Source organism: Ranitomeya imitator, chromosome 1, assembly GCF_032444005.1.
Source record: "Ranitomeya imitator isolate aRanImi1 chromosome 1, aRanImi1.pri, whole genome shotgun sequence".
Classification (NCBI taxonomy): Eukaryota; Metazoa; Chordata; class Amphibia; order Anura; family Dendrobatidae; genus Ranitomeya; species Ranitomeya imitator.
This window is the reverse complement of record NC_091282.1, coordinates 150,186,831-150,206,118: the sequence shown is the minus strand read 5'-3', so window position 1 is coordinate 150,206,118 and position 19,288 is coordinate 150,186,831. Positions and strand designations below refer to the sequence as shown.

Here is a 19,288-nt window from a genome sequence, read left to right as displayed (position 1 = left end):
CGTGGCATAACGCGGTCTGTTACCGCCGGCATTAACCCTGTGTGATCGGTGACTGGAGGGGAGTATGCAGGCGCCGGGCACTGACTGCAGGGGAGTAAGGAGCGGCCATTTTCTTCCGGACTGTGCCCGTCGCTGATTGGTCGTGGCTGTTTTGCCGCAACCAATCAGCGACTTGGATTTCCATGACAGACAGAGGCCGCGACCAATGAATATCTGTGACAGACAGACAGAAGGACAGACGGAAGTGACCCTTAGACAATTATATAGTAGATAATGTGGCAGGGTTCATCAAAGGGTCGATATGGACTTTTATGATTGCTACCAGGGATTCAAGCTTCAGGAGGCTAATTTGCATATTCCAGGTGCCTTCTGGGAGAAGCGAAGTCTCCCTAAGCTAGAAGATCGTTGGGTACAGCCGGGACCAGCTGCTTCGAAAGCATCACCAAACCAGGGATTCAAGCTTCAGGAGGCTAATTTGCATATTCCAGGTGCCTTCTGGGAGAAGCGAAGTCTCCCTAAGCTAGAAGATCGTTGGGTACAGCCGGGACCAGCTGCTTCGAAAGCATCACCAAACCAGGGATTCAAGCTTCAGGAGGCTAATTTGCATATTCCAGGTGCCTTCTGGGAGAAGCGAAGTCTCCCTAAGCTAGAAGATCGTTGGGTACAGCCGGGACCAGCTGCTTCGAAAGCATCACCAAACCAGGGATTCAAGCTTCAGGAGGCTAATTTGCATATTCCAGGTGCCTTCTGGGAGAAGCGAAGTCTCTCTAAGCTAGAAGATCGTTGGGTACAGCCGGGACCAGCTGCTTCGAAAGCATCACCAAACCAGGGATTCAAGCTTCAGGAGGCTAATTTGCATATTCCAGGTGCCTTCTGGGAGAAGCGAAGTCTCCCTAAGCTAGAAGATCGTTGGGTACAGCCGGGACCAGCTGCTTCGAAAGCATCACCAAACCAGGGATTCAAGCTTCAGGAGGCTAATTTGCATATTCCAGGTGCCTTCTGGGAGAAGCGAAGTCTCCCTAAGCTAGAAGATCGTTGGGTACAGCCGGGACCAGCTGCTTCAAAAGCATCACCAAACCAGGGATTCAAGCTTCAGGAGGCTAATTTGCATATTCCAGGTGCCTTCTGGGAGAAGCGAAGTCTCCCTAAGCTAGAAGATCGTTGGGTACAGCCGGGACCAGCTGCTTCGAAAGCATCACCAAATTTTTGCCTGTAGGACATTATTGCAAGAGAGCTTGGCTGAGTAGATTACACAAGAAGGAAAACACACAGCAAGTCAGCAGGATCTAGGAGCAACATGGCAGATGTGACAACCTACATGGTGAGCTGCAGCATGTGCTACATGTTCACGGATCGACCAGAAGAAGAATCCAATTTCACCTGTCAGAAGTGTAGACTAGTGGCCCTTTTAGAAGAAAAGGTGCGGGGTCTGGAAGAAAGAATAGCAACTTTGAAACTCATCAAAGAGAATGAAGACTTTCTAGACAGAACAGAAGCATCTCTACTGGTCACAGAAGGTGAAAAAAGTGTCAGAGAACCTCCAAAAGCAGATGAGTGGAAGCATGTGACCAAAAGAAGCAAGAAGACCATGGAGAAATCACCAACCACACAACTAAAGAACCGATATCAAATCTTTGTAGAGGATGAAGATGGCACACCTAAGAATGAAGCAATACCAGCAAGCAAAAAAGAAAAGGGCACACAGCAACAAGTGACAGCAAAAAGTACAGCCAAGAAGCAACGAAGAGTGGTGGTGGTGGGAGACTCACTACTGAGAGGCACAGAAGCAGCCATCTGCAGACCGGACATAACTGCAAGAGAAGTATGCTGCCTTCCAGGTGCGATGATCAAGGATGTGACCGATAGGATACCAAAGCTCTTCAGCTCCAAGGACGTCCACCCATTTCTTCTGATACATGTTGGCACCAATGACACGGCAAGGAAGGACCTACCGACAATCTGCAAGGACTTTGAAGAGTTGGGGAAGAAAGTAAAGGAACTGGATGCACAGGTAGTTTTTTCTTCTATCCTTCCAGTAGACGGGCATGGCACCAGGAGATGGAACAGGATCCTTGATGCAAACAACTGGCTAAGACGATGGTGCAGACAACAAGGATTTGGATTCCTGGACCACGGTGTGAATTACTGGTATGATGGACTCCTCGCCAGAGACGGACTACACCTCAACAAACCTGGGAAACACACATTCGCCAGAAGACTCGCTACACTCATCAGGAGGGCGTTAAACTAGAAGAAGAGGGGACGGGAAGAAAAACATTAGACTCGAACAAAGACGACCCAGGAAAACATACTCTGAAGGGAGGTAAGAACATTTCTAAAACAATCCACAGTGAGGAGATTGGAACAAAACAAAATCCTCTAAACTGCATGCTCGCAAACGCCAGAAGCCTGACAAACAAGATGGAAGAACTAGAAGCAGAAATATCTACAGGTAACTTTGACATAGTGGGAATAACCGAGACATGGTTAGATGAAAGCTATGACTGGGCAGTTAACTTACAGGGTTACAGTCTGTTTAGAAAGGATCGTAAAAATCGGAGAGGAGGAGGGGTTTGTCTCTATGTAAAGTCTTGTCTAAAGTCCACTTTAAGGGAGGATATTAGCGAAGGGAATGAGGATGTCGAGTCCATATGGGTTGAAATTCATGGAGGGAAAAATGGTAACAAAATTCTCATTGGGGTCTGTTACAAACCCCCAAATATAACAGAAAGCATGGAAAGTCTACTTCTAAAGCAGATAGATGAAGCTGCAACCCATAATGAGGTCCTGGTTATGGGGGACTTTAACTACCCGGATATTAACTGGGAAACAGAAACCTGTGAAACCCATAAAGGCAACAGGTTTCTGCTAATAACCAAGAAAAATTATCTTTCACAATTGGTGCAGAATCCAACCAGAGGAGCAGCACTTTTAGACCTAATACTATCTAATAGACCTGACAGAATAACAAATCTGCAGGTGGTCGGGCATCTAGGAAATAGCGACCACAATATTGTGCAGTTTCACCTGTCTTTCACTAGGGGGACTTGTCAGGGAGTCACAAAAACACTGAACTTTAGGAAGGCAAAGTTTGACCAGCTTAGAGATGCCCTTAATCTGGTAGACTGGGACAATATCCTCAGAAATAAGAATACAGATAATAAATGGGAAATGTTTAAGAACATCCTAAATAGGCAGTGTAAGCGGTTTATACCTTGTGGGAATAAAAGGACTAGAAATAGGAAAAACCCAATGTGGCTAAACAAAGAAGTAAGACAGGCAATTAACAGTAAAAAGAAAGCATTTGCACTACTAAAGCAGGATGGCACCATTGAAGCTCTAAAAAACTATAGGGAGAAAAATACTTTATCTAAAAAACTAATTAAAGCTGCCAAAAAGGAAACAGAGAAGCACATTGCTAAGGAGAGTAAAACTAATCCCAAACTGTTCTTCAACTATATCAATAGTAAAAGAATAAAAACTGAAAATGTAGGCCCCTTAAAAAATAGTGAGGAAAGAATGGTTGTAGATGACGAGGAAAAAGCTAACATATTAAACACCTTCTTCTCCACGGTATTCACGGTGGAAAATGAAATGCTAGGTGAAATCCCAAGAAACAATGAAAACCCTATATTAAGGGTCACCAATCTAACCCAAGAAGAGGTGCGAAACCGGCTAAATAAGATTAAAATAGATAAATCTCCGGGTCCGGATGGCATACACCCACGAGTACTAAGAGAACTAAGTAATGTAATAGATAAACCATTATTTCTTATTTTTAGTGACTCTATAGCGACAGGGTCTGTTCCGCAGGACTGGCGCATAGCAAATGTGGTGCCAATATTCAAAAAGGGCTCTAAAAGTGAACCTGGAAATTATAGGCCAGTAAGTCTAACCTCTATTGTTGGTAAAATATTTGAAGGGTTTCTGAGGGATGTTATTCTGGATTATCTCAATGAGAATAACTGTTTAACTCCATATCAGCATGGGTTTATGAGAAATCGCTCCTGTCAAACCAATCTAATCAGTTTTTATGAAGAGGTAAGCTATAGGCTGGACCACGGTGAGTCATTGGACGTGGTATATCTCGATTTTTCCAAAGCGTTTGATACCGTGCCGCACAAGAGGTTGGTACACAAAATGAGAATGCTTGGTCTGGGGGAAAATGTGTGTAAATGGGTTAGTAACTGGCTTAGTGATAGAAAGCAGAGGGTGGTTATAAATGGTATAGTCTCTAACTGGGTCGCTGTGACCAGTGGGGTACCGCAGGGGTCAGTATTGGGACCTGTTCTCTTCAACATATTCATTAATGATCTGGTAGAAGGTTTACACAGTAAAATATCGATATTTGCAGATGATACAAAACTATGTAAAGCAGTTAATACAAGAGAAGATAGTATTCTGCTACAGATGGATCTGGATAAGTTGGAAACTTGGGCTGAAAGGTGGCAGATGAGGTTTAACAATGATAAATGTAAGGTTATACACATGGGAAGAGGGAATCAATATCACCATTACACACTGAACGGGAAACCACTGGGTAAATCTGACAGGGAGAAGGACTTGGGGATCCTAGTTAATGATAAACTTACCTGGAGCAGCCAGTGCCAGGCAGCAGCTGCCAAGGCAAACAGGATCATGGGGTGCATTAAAAGAGGTCTGGATACACATGATGAGAGCATTATACTGCCTCTGTACAAATCCCTAGTTAGACCGCACATGGAGTACTGTGTCCAGTTTTGGGCACCGGTGCTCAGGAAGGATATAATGGAACTAGAGAGAGTACAAAGGAGGGCAACAAAATTAATAAAGGGGATGGGAGAACTACAATACCCAGATAGATTAGCGAAATTAGGATTATTTAGTCTAGAAAAAAGACGACTGAGGGGCGATCTAATAACCATGTATAAGTATATAAGGGGACAATACAAATATCTCGCTGAGGATCTGTTTATACCAAGGAAGGTGACGGGCACAAGGGGGCATTCTTTGCGTCTGGAGGAGAGAAGGTTTTTCCACCAACATAGAAGAGGATTCTTTACTGTTAGGGCAGTGAGAATCTGGAATTGCTTGCCTGAGGAGGTGGTGATGGCGAACTCAGTCGAGGGGTTCAAGAGAGGCCTGGATGTCTTCCTGGAGCAGAACAATATTGTATCATACAATTATTAGGTTCTGTAGAAGGACGTAGATCTGGGGATTTATTATGATGGAATATAGGCTGAACTGGATGGACAAATGTCTTTTTTTGGCCTTACTAACTATGTTACTATGTTACTATGTTACCTCCAATAGATGGCATTAGAGTTGTTGTATACTTCCTATTTGAAAAGCCTGTTTCTAGATTTAAATTTCTAGAGGAGCAATACATGGCCTGTAAGTCTCCTTATTCCGATTTGGCAATCTCCACAAGGAGAGACTCGTTGTCAGATTCCTCTCAGCAAGCAAAATCAGACCTCCTACTAAACACCTCAAAACACCTATCTGTAAATGGAGTGTCTGATTTGGCTTCTTACCCTATGTCATGTAGCAAGGCTCATTAAAGGATCAATATTGATTTTTAGAAGTTCTACCCCTAAAAGGTGGCACTTAAATTCAAGTCCTCTTCCTTTCTGAAGAAGTTATTTGCATTTTTGAAAGAGAGCAACATTATTTTGGCAGAAGAAAAGACCAATTAGAATTCAGAAATTGGCATATACAGTATATGGCTATAGTGTGGCTTGGGACAAGGAATTTATATCAAACTTATTATGCCTCTGGTGGCCTTGTCCTTTTCTAATAAGCACCAAAAAAGTGAGTGTCAGAAAAACAAAAAAACTTACAAATTATGACACAGATATTGGGTGCTCCATAATTTGTGATTTTTCTTACCAAAGAAATCTGGCTACGAGGGAATGATAAATGTGTTACATGGGTAGGACGTTGCAGTTTCAATACAGTACCTGAGCTTCTCCCATATGTCCGCCGACTCTCTCCACCATCAATGATATGGTGAGTGTGACATTAGGGTTCGGGAGAGTTATCTGGCTTTGATTGAGGAACCTCACAGCTCCATTGGGGGAGTCACTTTTAGCTATTGTAATTACTGACACAATGCGCTGACCCAGAATTGCTCCTCCACTCGCACCCACTAGGCGAACCTCAAACTGTTCCGCGAACTCACTGTAAAAGGAATATAAAAATAGTTTTGATAATAAAGCAACATCATTGATAGACTAATAATAGATCATTTCTCATTACTGCTTAATGTTTATTAAATTGCCGAAATTAAGATTATTGCAAAATAGAAAGAGTGACAAATCATTTTTATATCAAAATAGCCTTAATGCGTATTGATAGCTACATGTCTGTACTCTTTCATATGTTTAATTCTCCGAGCTCCCTGACAGCTAAGCTGTGTTGTCACGATATTACAGTGCGTATATTGGCAGGCTGCACTCTGTGGCTCAGTGGTTAGCACTGTAGCCTTACAGCGCTGGGGTCCTGGGTCCAAATCCTATCAAGGACAACATCTGCAAGGAGTTTGTATGTTCTCCCCGTGTTTGCGTGGGTTTCCTCCGGGTTCTCCGGTTTCCTCTCACACTCCAAAGACATACTGGTAGGGAATTTAGATTGTGAACCCCAATGGGGACAGTGATGGTAATGTATGTAAAGCGATGCGGAATATGATGGCGATATATATGTGAGAATAAATAGTGGTGATTTTTTGGCAAGTATTTAGAGGCTGTGTTGTGATGATGACACACTGTCTTCATGGTATATCTCTACCCTGATGCCACAATATAGATGACTTTATAGGCTTAGCCTTGTCATAATGATGCTACAATTTTGTGTGTCTATAGGCTGTGTTATATATTCTACAGACTAAGTTCTACTGTTTCCTGTGTTCCATGGCCACAATGTCACAACAGTGTAGACTTAGCTCTGTTATGGTGATGTTCCAATAAGTGTGTGCGTATTGATATGTGGTGCTCTATTGGCATGATGTCTAATCGGACAATAAAAAAATTCAAGTGTTTATATCTTTAGGATGTTCTTAAGGCCTCGCTCATGCTAGCATACTGTATAATACACAATGCAATAAAATGCAAATTATGTAAAAATCATACAATGTGATCTTCTGTTTTTTCATGTTTAGATTCTGTCTCTCACAGTTGAGGTGTACCTCCGATAAAAATTGCAGACCTCTCTATTCTCTGTAGGTGGGAGAACTTGCTAAATCGGCAGTGTATCAAATACTTTTCCCCCCACTGTATGTATATATATATATATATATATATATATATATATATATATATATATATATATATATATATATATATATATACACGATATATATACATATATATATATATATTGGGGGAAATAAGTATTTGATCCCCTGCTGATTTTGTAAGTTTGCCCACTGACAAAGACATGAACAGTCTATAATTTTAAGGGGGAAAACTTACAAAATCAGCAAGGGCTCACGCTCTTATTCTCCCTTCTGTACAATATACATACTGTGTATACACACACCTCATCAGTGAAAGGCAACAATAAGGAAAATTTGTGGAATCACACAATGGATAGACATGTTACTGATATGCAAATGATATAAGATGGAAAAAAATGTTTCAAAACATCTCGAATTATTCAGTATTGCGTATGAGCACCATGTGCAGAAATATCTATGCTTAGACACCTTGGCTGCTATCAATGAAGTTATGTGCGATTGTCTGAGGAATGTTCTGCCACGCCGATTGCAATTGGGCATGTAAAGCATCAAGATGAACTGCTGGCAGCTCCTTTGCATTTGCAAACCAATGAGGTCCCAGATGTGCTCGATGGGAAAGAAGTCTGGAGATGCTGCAGGCCATGGTAGCATGTTTAGGCCTAGCAGGATGCTCACAGTAGCACAAGCACCATATATCCTGGGAGAAATGGTAATTTAGAGAAAACGTTGTACCACTTGATCTAAACCAACTCAATGCAACACCCTGCTTTTAGTGACCCTTGAATGAAGACTGGAGGGATCCGGCTACTGTGCATTATGCCAGAATCCTCTAATCCTGGCAGTAGGACCTGTGTGATGTTCCCTTGTGAAGGCCCCATAACCCCTAGAGAACCTTGGGATTTTCCGTTTTGCGTGTTCGTTTCTTGCTCCCCTTCTTCCTAGAGCCATAACTTTTTTTTATGTTTCCGTCAATATGGCCGTGTGAGGGCTTGTTTTTTTGAACAACATAATTGTATCAGAAAACTGGTGAAATTGCAAAAAAGTGAAATTCCACAATTTTTTTTTACCATGTTCACTAACTGCTAAAAATGTCTGCCATTTTGATTCTCCAGATCATTACGAGTTTGCAGATACCAAATATGATTAGGTTCTTTTTTTATTTAAGTGGTGAAAAAAAATTCCAAAGTTTGCAACAACAAAAAAATGGTGCATTTTCCAAGCCCCATAGCACGCCAAGCCGACGTTTCTCTTGATACCATTTTGGGATACATACAGTACAGACCAAAAGTTTGGACACACCTTCTCATTTAAAGATTTTTCTGTATTTTCATGACTATGAAAATTGTACATTCACACTGAAGGCATCAAAACTATGAATTAACACATGTGGAATCATATACCTTATACAGTGGGGCAAAAAAGTATTTAGTCAGTCAGCAATAGTGCAAGTTCCACCACTTAAAAAGATGAGAGGTGTCTGTAATTTACATCATGGGTAGACCTCAACTATGGGAGACAAACTGAGAAAAAAAAATCCAGAAAATCACATTGTCTGTTTTTTTATAATTTTTTTTGCATATTATGGTGGAAAATAAGTATTTGGTCAGAAACAAACAATGAAGATTTCTGGCTCTCACAGACCTGTAACTTCTTCTTTAAGAGTCTCCTCTTTCCTCCACTCATTACCTGTAGTAATGGCACCTGTTTAAACTTGTTATCAGTATAAAAAGACACCTGTCCACACCCTCAAACAGTCTGACTCCAAACTCCACTATGGTGAAGACCAAAGAGCTGTCAAAGGACACCAGAAACAAAATTGTAGCCCTGCACCAGGCTGGGAAGACTGAATCTGCAATAGCCAACCAGCTTGGAGTGAAGAAATCAACAGTGGGAGCAATAATTAGAAAATGGAAGACATACAAGACCACTGATAATCTCCCTCGATCTGGAGCTCCACGCAAAATCTCACCCCGTGGGGTCAGAATGATCACAAGAACGGTGAGCAAAAATCCCAGAACCACGCGGGGGGACCTAGTGAATGAACTGCAGAGAGCTGGGACCAATGTAACAAGGCCTACCATAAGTAACACACTACGCCACCATGGACTCAGATCCTGCAGTGCCAGACGTGTCCCACTGCTTAAGCCAGTACATGTCCGGGCCCGTCTGAAGTTTGCTAGAGAGCATTTGGATGATCCAGAGGAGTTTTGGGAGAATGTCCTATGGTCTGATGAATCCAAACTGGAACTGTTTGGTAGAAACACAACTTGTCGTGTTTGGAGGAAAAAGAATACTGAGTTGCATCCATCAAACACCATACCTACTGTAAAGCATGGTGGTGGAAACATCATGCTTTGGGGCTGTTTCTCTACAAAGGGGCCAGGACGACTGATCCGGGTACATGAAAGAATGAATGGGACCATGTATCGTGAGATTTTGAGTGCAAACCTCCTTCCATCAGCAAGGGCATTGAAGATGAAACGTGGCTGGGTCTTTCAACATGACAATGATCCAAAGCACACCGCCAGGGCAACGAAGGAGTGGCTTCGTAAGAAGCATTTCAAGGTCCTGGAGTGGCCTAGCCAGTCTCCAGATCTCAACCCTATAGAAAACCTTTGGAGGGAGTTGAAAGTCCGTGTTGCCAAGCGAAAAGCCAAAAACATCAGTGCTCTAGAGGAGATCTGCATGGAGGAATGGGCCAACATACCAACAACAGTGTGTGGCAACCTTGTGAAGACTTACAGAAAACGTTTGACCTCTGTCATTGCCAACAAAGGATATATTACAAAGTATTGAGATGAAATTTTGTTTCTGACCAAATACTTATTTTCCACCATAATATGCAAATAAAATGTTAAAAAAACAGACAATGTGATTTTCTGGATTTTTTTTTCTCAGTTTGTCTCCCATAGTTGAGGTCTACCTATGATGTAAATTACAGACGCCTCTCATCTTTTTAAGTGGTGGAACTTGCACTATTGCTGACTGACTAAATACTTTTTTGCCCCACTGTATACTCGAGTATAAGCCGACCCAAGTATAAGCCGACCCCTCTAATTTTGCCACAAAAAACTGGGAAAACTTATTGACTCGAGTATAAGCCTAGGGTGGAAATGCAGCATTTACCGGTGAATTTCAATAATAAAAATAGATCATTATTTCCCCATAGCTGTGCCATATAGTGCTCTGCGCCATTCATATTTCCCCATAGCTGTGCCATATAGTGCTCTGCACCATTCATTATTTCCCCATAGCTGTGCCATATAGTGCTCTGCACTGTTCATTATTGCCCCATATAGTGCTCTGCACCGTTCATTATTTCCCCATGGCTGTGCCATATAGTGCTCTGCACTGTTAATTATTGCCCCGTATAGTGCTCTGCACCGTTCATTATTTCCCCATAGCTGTGCCATATAGTGCTCTGCCCCATAGAGTGCTCTGCACCGTTCATTATTTCCCCATAGCTGTGCCCCATATAGTGCTCTGCACCGTTCATATTTCCCTATAGCTGTGCCCCATATAGTGCTCTGCACCGTTCATTATTGCCCTATAGCTCTGCCCCATATAGTGCTCTGCACCGTTCATTATTGCACTATAGCTGTGCCCCATATAGTGCTCTGCACCGTTCATTATTGCCCTATAGCTGTGCCCCATATAGTGCTCTGCACTGTTCATTATTGCCCCATATAGTGCTCTGCACCGTTCATTATTTCCCCATGGCTGTGACATATAGTGCTCGGCACTGTTCATTATTGCCCCATATAGTGCTCTGCACTGTTCATTATTTCCCCATAGCTGTGCCATATAGTGCTCTGCCCCATATAGTGCTCTGCACCATTCATTATTTCCCCATAGCTGTGCCCCATATAGTGCTCTGCGCCGTTCATTATTGCCCTATAGCTGTGCCCCATAGAGTGCTCTGCACCGTTCATTATTGCCCTATAGCTGTGCCCCATATAGTGCTCTGCACCGTTCATATTTCCCTATAGCTGTGCCCCATATAGTGCTCTGCACCGTTCATTATTGCCCTATAGCTCTGCCCCATATAGTGCTCTGCACCGTTCATTATTGCCCTATAGCTCTGCCCCATATAGTGCTCTGCACCATTCATTATTGCACTATAGCTGTGCACCATATAGTGCTCTGCACCGTTCATTATTTCCCTATAGCTGTGCCCCATATAGTGCCCTGCACTGTTCATTATTGCCCCATATAGTGCTCTGCACCGTTCATTATTTCCCCATGGCTGTGACATATAGTGCTCTGCACTGTTCATTATTGCCCCATATAGTGCTCTGCACCGTTCATTATTTCCCCATAGCTGTGCCATATAGTGCTCTGCCCCATATAGTGCTCTGCACCATTCATTATTTCCCCATAGCTGTGCCCCATATAGTGCTCTGCGCCGTTCATTGTTGCCCTATAGCTGTGCCCCATATAGTGCTCTGCACCGTTCATTATTGCCCTATAGCTGTGCCCCATATAGTGCTCTGCACCGTTCATATTTCCCTATAGCTGTGCTCCATATAGTGCTCTGCACCGTTCATTATTGCCCTATAGCTCTGCCCCATATAGTGCTCTGCACCATTCATTATTGCACTATAGCTGTGCCCCATATAGTGCTCTGCACCGTTCATTATTGCCCTATAGCTGTGCCCCATATAGTGCTCTGCACCGTTCATATTTCCCTATAGCTGTGCCCCATATAGTGCTCTGCACCGTTCATTATTGCCCTATAGCTGTGCCCCATATAGTGCTCTGCACCGTTCATTATTACCCTATAGCTGTGCCCCATATAGTGCTCTGCACCGTTCACTATTGCCCTATAGCTGTGCCCCATATAGTGCTCTGCACCGTTCATATTTCCCTATAGCTGTGCCCCATATAGTGCTCTGCACCATTCATTATTGCCCTATAGCTGTGCCCCATATAGTGCTCTGCACTGTTCATGATTACCCTATAGCTGTGCCCCATATAGTGCTCTGCACCGTTCATTATTTCCCTATAGCTGTGCCCCATATAGTGCTCTGCACCGTTCATTATTGCCCTATAGCTGTGCCCCATATAGTGCTCTGCACCATTCATTATTTCCCCATAGCTGTGCCCCATATAGTGCTCTGCGCCGTTCATTATTGCTCTATACCTGTGCCCCATATAGTGCTCTGCACCGTTCATTATTGCCCTATAGCTGTGCCCCATATAGTGCTCTGCACCGTTCATATTTCCCTATAGCTGTGCCCCATATAGTGCTCTGCACCGTTCATTATTGCACTATAGCTGTGCCCCATATAGTGCTCTGCACCGTTCATATTTCCCTATAGCTGTGCCCCATATAGTGCTCTGCACCGTTCATTATTGCCCTATAGCTCTGCCCCATATAGTGCTCTGCACCATTCATTATTGCCCTATAGCTGTGCCCCATATAGTGCTCTGCACCGTTCATTATTGCCCTATTGCTGTGCCCCATATAGTGCTCTGCACCGTTCATATTTCCCTATAGCTGTGCCCCATATAGTGCTCTGCACCGTTCATTATTGCCCTATAGCTGTGCCCCATATAGTGCTCTGCACCGTTCATATTTCCCTATAGCTGTGCCCCATATAGTGCTCTGCACCATTCATTATTGCCCTATAGCTGTGCCCCATATAGTGCTCTGCACCGTTCATATTTCCCTATAGCTGTGCCCCATATAGTGCTCTGCACCGTTCATATTTCCCTATAGCTGTGCCCCATATAGTGCTCTGCACCGTTCATTATTGCCCTATAGCTGTGCCCCATATAGTGCTCTGCACTGTTCATTATTTCCCCATAGCTGTGCCATATAGTGCTCTGCACTGTTCATTATTGCCCCATATAGTGCTCTGCACCGTTCATTATTTCCCCATGGCTGTGCCATATAGTGCTCTGCACCGTTCATTATTGCCCTATAGCTCTGCCCCATATAGTGCTCTGCACCATTCATTATTGCCCTATAGCTTTGCCCCATATAGTGCTCTGCACCGTTCATTATTGCCCTATTGCTGTGCCCCATATAGTGCTCTGCACCGTTCATATTTCCCTATAGCTGTGCCCCATATAGTGCTCTGCACCGTTCATTATTGCCCTATAGCTGTGCCCCATATAGTGCTCTGCACCGTTCATATTTCCCTATAGCTGTGCCCCATATAGTGCTCTGCACCGTTCATATTTCCCTATAGCTGTGCCCCATATAGTGCTCTGCACCATTCATTATTGCCCTATAGCTGTGCCCCATATAGTGCTCTGCACCGTTCATATTTCCCTATAGCTGTGCCCCATATAGTGCTCTGCACCGTTCATATTTCCCTATAGCTGTGCCCCATATAGTGCTCTGCACCGTTCATATTTCCCTATAGCTGTGCCCCATATAGTGCTCTGCACCGTTCATTATTGCCCTATAGCTGTGCCCCATATAGTGCTCTGCACTGTTCATTATTTCCCCATAGCTGTGCCATATAGTGCTCTGCACTGTTCATTATTGCCCCATATAGTGCTCTGCACCGTTCATTATTTCCCCATGGCTGTGCCATATAGTGCTCTGCACTGTTCATTATTGCCCCATATAGTGCTCTGCACCGTTCATTATTTCCCCATAGCTGTGCCATATAGTGCTCTGCCCCATATAGTGCTCTGCACCGTTCATATTTCCCTATAGCTGTGCCCCATATAGTGCTCTGCACCGTTCAGATTTCCCTATAGCTGTGCCCCATATAGTGCTCTGCACCGTTCATTATTGCCCTATAGCTGTGCCCCATATAGTGCTCTGCGCCGTTCATTATTGCCCTATTGCTGTGCCCCATATAGTGCTCTGCACCGTTCATTATTGCCCTATAGCTGTGCCCCATATAGTGCTCTGCACCGTTCATTATTGCCCTATAGCTGTGCCCCATATAGTGCTCTGCACCGTTCATTATTGCCCTATAGCTCTGCCCCATATAGTGCTCTGCGCCGTTCATTATTGCCCTATTGCTGTGCCCCATATAGTGCTCTGCACCGTTCATTATTGCCCTATAGCTGTGCCCCATATAGTGCTCTGCACCGTTCATTATTGCCCTATAGCTGTGCCCCATATAGTGCTCTGCACAGTTCATTATTGCCCTATAGCTCTGCCCCATATAGTGCTCTGCACCGTTCATTATTGCCCTATAGCTGTGCCCCATATAGTGCTCTGCACCGTTCATTATTGCCCTATAGCTCTGCCCCATATAGTGCTCTGCACTGTTCATTATTGCCCCATATAGTGCTCTGCACCGTTCATTATTTCCCCATGGCTGTGCCATATAGTGCTCTGCACTGTTCATTATTGCCCCATATAGTGCTCTGCACCGTTCATTATTTCCCCATAGCTGTGCCATATAGTGCTCTGCCCCATATAGTGCCCTGCACCGTTCATTATTTCCCTATAGCTGTGCCCCATATAGTGCCCTGCACCGTTCATTATTGCCCTATAGCTGTGCCCCATATAGTGCTCTGCACCGTTCATATTTCCCTATAGCTGTGCCCCATATAGTGCCCTGCACCGTTCATTATTTCCCTATAGCTGTGCCCCATATAGTGCTCTACACCGTTCATTATTTCCCTACAGCTCTGCCCCATATAGTGCTCTGCACCGTTCATTATTGCACTATAGCTGTGCCCCATATAGTGCTCTGCACCGTTCATATTTCCCTATAGCTGTGCCCCATATAGTGCCCTGCACCGTTCATTATTGCCCTATAGCTGTGCCCCATATAGTGCTCTGCACCGTTCATTATTGCCCTATAGCTGTGCCCCATATAGTGCTCTGCACCGTTCATTACTGCCCTATAGCTGTGCCCCATATAGTGCTCTGCACCGTTCATATTTCCCTATAGCTGTGCCCCATATAGTGCTCTGCACCGTTCATTATTTCCCTATAGCTGTGCCCCATATAATGCTCTGCACCGTTCATTATTGCCCTATAGCTGTGCCCCATATAGTGCTCTGCACCGTTCATTACTGCCCTATAGCTGTGCCCCATATAGTGCTCTGCACCGTTCATATTTCCCCATAGCTGTGCCCCATATAGTGCTCTGCACCGTTCATTATTGCCCTATAGCTGTGCCCCATATAGTGCTCTGCACCATTCATATTTCCCTATAGCTGTGCCCCATATAGTGCTCTGCACCGTTCATTATTGCCCTATAGCTGTGCCCCATATAGTGCTCTGCACCATTCATATTTCCCTATAGCTGTGCCCCATATAGTGCTCTGCACCGTTCATATTTCCCTATAGCTGTGCCCCATATAGTGCTCTGCACCGTTCATTATTGCCCTATAGCTGTGCCCCATATAGTGCTCTGCACCATTCATTATTGCCCTATAGCTGTGCCCCATATAGTGCTCTGCACCGTTCATATTTCCCTATAGCTGTGCCCCATATAGTGCTCTGCACCGTTCATTATTGCCCTATAGCTGTGCCCCATATAGTGCTCTGCACCGTTCATATTTCCCTATAGCTGTGCCCCATATAGTGCTCTGCACCGTTCATTATTGCCCTATAGCTGTGCCCCATATAGTGCTCTGCACCGTTCATATTTCCCTATAGCTGTGCCCCATATAGTGCTCTGCACCGTTCATTATTGCTCTATACCTGTGCCCCATATAGTGCTCTGCACCGTTCATTATTGCCCTATAGCTGTGCCCCATATAGTGCTCTGCACCGTTCATATTTCCCTATAGCTGTGCCCCATATAGTGCTCTGCACCGTTCATTATTGGACTATAGCTGTGCCCCATATAGTGCTCTGCACCGTTCATATTTCCCTATAGCTGTGCCCCATATAGTGCTCTGCACCGTTCATTATTGCCCTATAGCTCTGCCCCATATAGTGCTCTGCACCTTTCATTATTGCCCTATAGCTGTGCCCCATATAGTGCTCTGCACCGTTCATTATTGCCCTATTGCTGTGCCCCATATAGTGCTCTGCACCGTTCATATTTCCCTATAGCTGTGCCCCATATAGTGCTCTGCACCGTTCATTATTGCCCTATAGCTGTGCCCCATATAGTGCTCTGCACCGTTCATATTTCCCTATAGCTGTGCCCCATATAGTGCTCTGCACCATTCATTATTGCCCTATAGCTGTGCCCCATATAGTGCTCTGCACCGTTCATATTTCCCTATAGCTGTGCCCCATATAGTGCTCTGCACCGTTCATATTTCCCTATAGCTGTGCCCCATATAGTGCTCTGCACCGTTCAGATTTCCCTATAGCTGTGCCCCATATAGTGCTCTGCACCGTTCATTATTGCCCTATAGCTGTGCCCCATATAGTGCTCTGCGCCGTTCATTATTGCCCTATTGCTGTGCCCCATATAGTGCTCTGCACCGTTCATTATTGCCCTATAGCTGTGCCCCATATAGTGCTCTGCACCGTTCATTATTGCCCTATAGCTGTGCCCCATATAGTGCTCTGCACCGTTCATTATTGCCCTATAGCTCTGCCCCATATAGTGCTCTGCACCGTTCATTATTGCCCTATAGCTGTGCCCCATATAGTGCTCTGCACCGTTCATATTTCCCTATAGCTGTGCCCCATATAGTGCTCTGCACCGTTCATTATTGCCCTATAGCTGTGCCCCATATAGTGCTCTGCACCGTTCATATTTCCCTATAGCTGTGCCCCATATAGTGCTCTGCACCATTCATTATTGCCCTATAGCTGTGCCCCATATAGTGCTCTGCACCGTTCATATTTCCCTATAGCTGTGCCCCATATAGTGCTCTGCACCGTTCATATTTCCCTATAGCTGTGCCCCATATAGTGCTCTGCACCGTTCATTATTGCCCTATAGCTGTGCCCCATATAGTGCTCTGCACTGTTCTTTATTTCCCCATGGCTGTGCCATATAGTGCTCTGCACTGTTCATTATTGCCCCATATAGTGCTCTGCACCGTTCATTATTTCCCCATGGCTGTGCCATATAGTGCTCTGCACTGTTCATTATTGCCCCATATAGTGCTCTGCACCGTTCATTATTTCCCCATAGCTGTGCCATATAGTGCTCTGCCCCATATAGTGCCCTGCACCGTTCATTATTTCCCTATAGCTGTGCCCCATATAGTGCCCTGCACCGTTCATTATTGCCCTATAGCTGTGCCCCATATAGTGCTCTGCACCGTTCTTATTTCCCTATAGCTGTGCCCCATATAGTGCCCTGCACCGTTCATTATTTCCCTATAGCTGTGCCCCATATAGTGCTCTACACCGTTCATTATTTCCCTACAGCTCTGCCCCATATAGTGCTCTGCACCGTTCATTATTGCACTATAGCTGTGCCCCATATAGTGCTCTGCACCGTTCATTATTGCCCTATAGCTGTGCCCCATATAGTGCTCTGCACCGTTCATTACTGCCCTATAGCTGTGCCCCATATAGTGCTCTGCACCGTTCATATTTCCCTATAGCTGTGCCCCATATAGTGCTCTGCACCGTTCATTATTTCCCTATAGCTGTGCCCCATATAATGCTCTGCACCGTTCATTATTGCCCTATAGCTGTGCCCCATATAGTGCTCTGCACCGTTCATTACTGCCCTATAGCTGTGCCCCATATAGTGCTCTGCACCGTTCATATTTCCCTATAGCTGTGCCCCATATAGTGCTCTGCACCGTTCATTATTTCCCTATAGCTGTGCCCCATATAATGCTCTGCACCGTTCATTATTGCCCTATAGCTGTGCCCCATATAGTGCTCTGCACCGTTCATTACTGCCCTATAGCTGTGCCCCATATAGTGCTCTGCACCGTTCATATTTCCCCATAGCTGTGCCCCATATAGTGCTCTGCACCGTTCATTATTGCCCTATAGCTGTGCCCCATATAGTGCTCTGCACCATTCATATTTCCCTATAGCTGTGCCCCATATAGTGCTCTGCACCGTTCATTATTGCCCTATAGCTGTGCCCCATATAGTGCTCTGCACCATTCATATTTCCCTATAGCTGTGCCCCATATAGTGCTCTGCACCGTTCATATTTCCCTATAGCTGTGCCCCATATAGTGCTCTGCACCGTTCATTATTGCCCTATAGCTGTGCCCCATATAGTGCTCTGCACCATTCATTATTGCCCTATAGCTGTGCCCCATATAGTGCTCTGCACCGTTCATATTTCCCTATAGCTGTGCCCCATATAGTGCTCTGCACCGTTCATTATTGCCCTATAGCTGTGCCCCATATAGTGCTCTGCACCGTTCATATTTCCCTATAGCTGTGCCCCATATAGTGCTCTGCACCGTTCATTATTGCCCTATAGCTGTGCCCCATATAGTGCTCTGCACCGTTCATATTTCCCTATAGCTGTGCCCCATATAGTGCTCTGCACCGTTCATATTTCCCCACATAAATCTCTGCCATTGTCGCTGCTGCTGCTGCTGCAGTAAAAAAAAAAAAAAAGCACTTACTCACCAAGAGAGCTTGCAGCTCCCGGCGTCTCGTTCTGGCGTCCGGTCCCGGCGTCTCCCCGCTCTGACTGATCAGGCAGAGGGCGCCGCGCACACTATATGCGTCATCGTGCCCTCTGACCTGAACAGTCAGAGCGCAGATAGACGCCGGGAAGATGGAGCGGCGCCCGGCCTCCCTATGGGAGGTGGAGCCGCCTATTCATTTCTCTAATGAGCGGTAACGGTGACCGCTGATAGAGGAAGAACTGCAGCACCGAAGACCGTGGGACGGCAGGGGGAGCGCCAGGATCGCTGGAAGCAGGTAAGTATGCCTCAGCGCCCTCACCCCCTCACCCGCCGACCCTGCCTCCCACCTTGACTCGAGTATAAGCCGAGAGGGGCACTTTCAGCCAAAAATTTGGGCTGAAAATCTCGGCTTATACTCGAGTATATACGGTACTTAACAAAAAAGTCTGAAACAACTAAAATTATGTCTTATATTCTAGGTTCTTCAAAGTAGCCACCTTTTGCGTAGTGTGAATGTACAATTTTCATAGTAATGAAAATACAGAAAAATCTTTAAATGAGAAGGTGTGTCCAAACTTTTGGTCTGTATTGTACGATATTTTAATCGCCTCTTATTGCATTTTTTTG

The 19,288-nt window shown here is 44.8% G+C and overlaps 1 protein-coding gene across 1 annotated transcript in view; it reads right to left on the bottom strand.

The window, feature by feature from the left end:
• The window catches only part of ADGRV1 (adhesion G protein-coupled receptor V1), a 753,646-nt gene that overhangs the window by 366,941 nt on the left and 367,417 nt on the right, over positions 1-19,288 (bottom strand). The window contains exon 67 of the mRNA XM_069745343.1: positions 5,940-6,159. Within this exon, the coding sequence (XP_069601444.1) occupies positions 5,940-6,159 (220 nt within the window). The remainder of the gene's footprint in view (positions 1-5,939; positions 6,160-19,288) is intronic.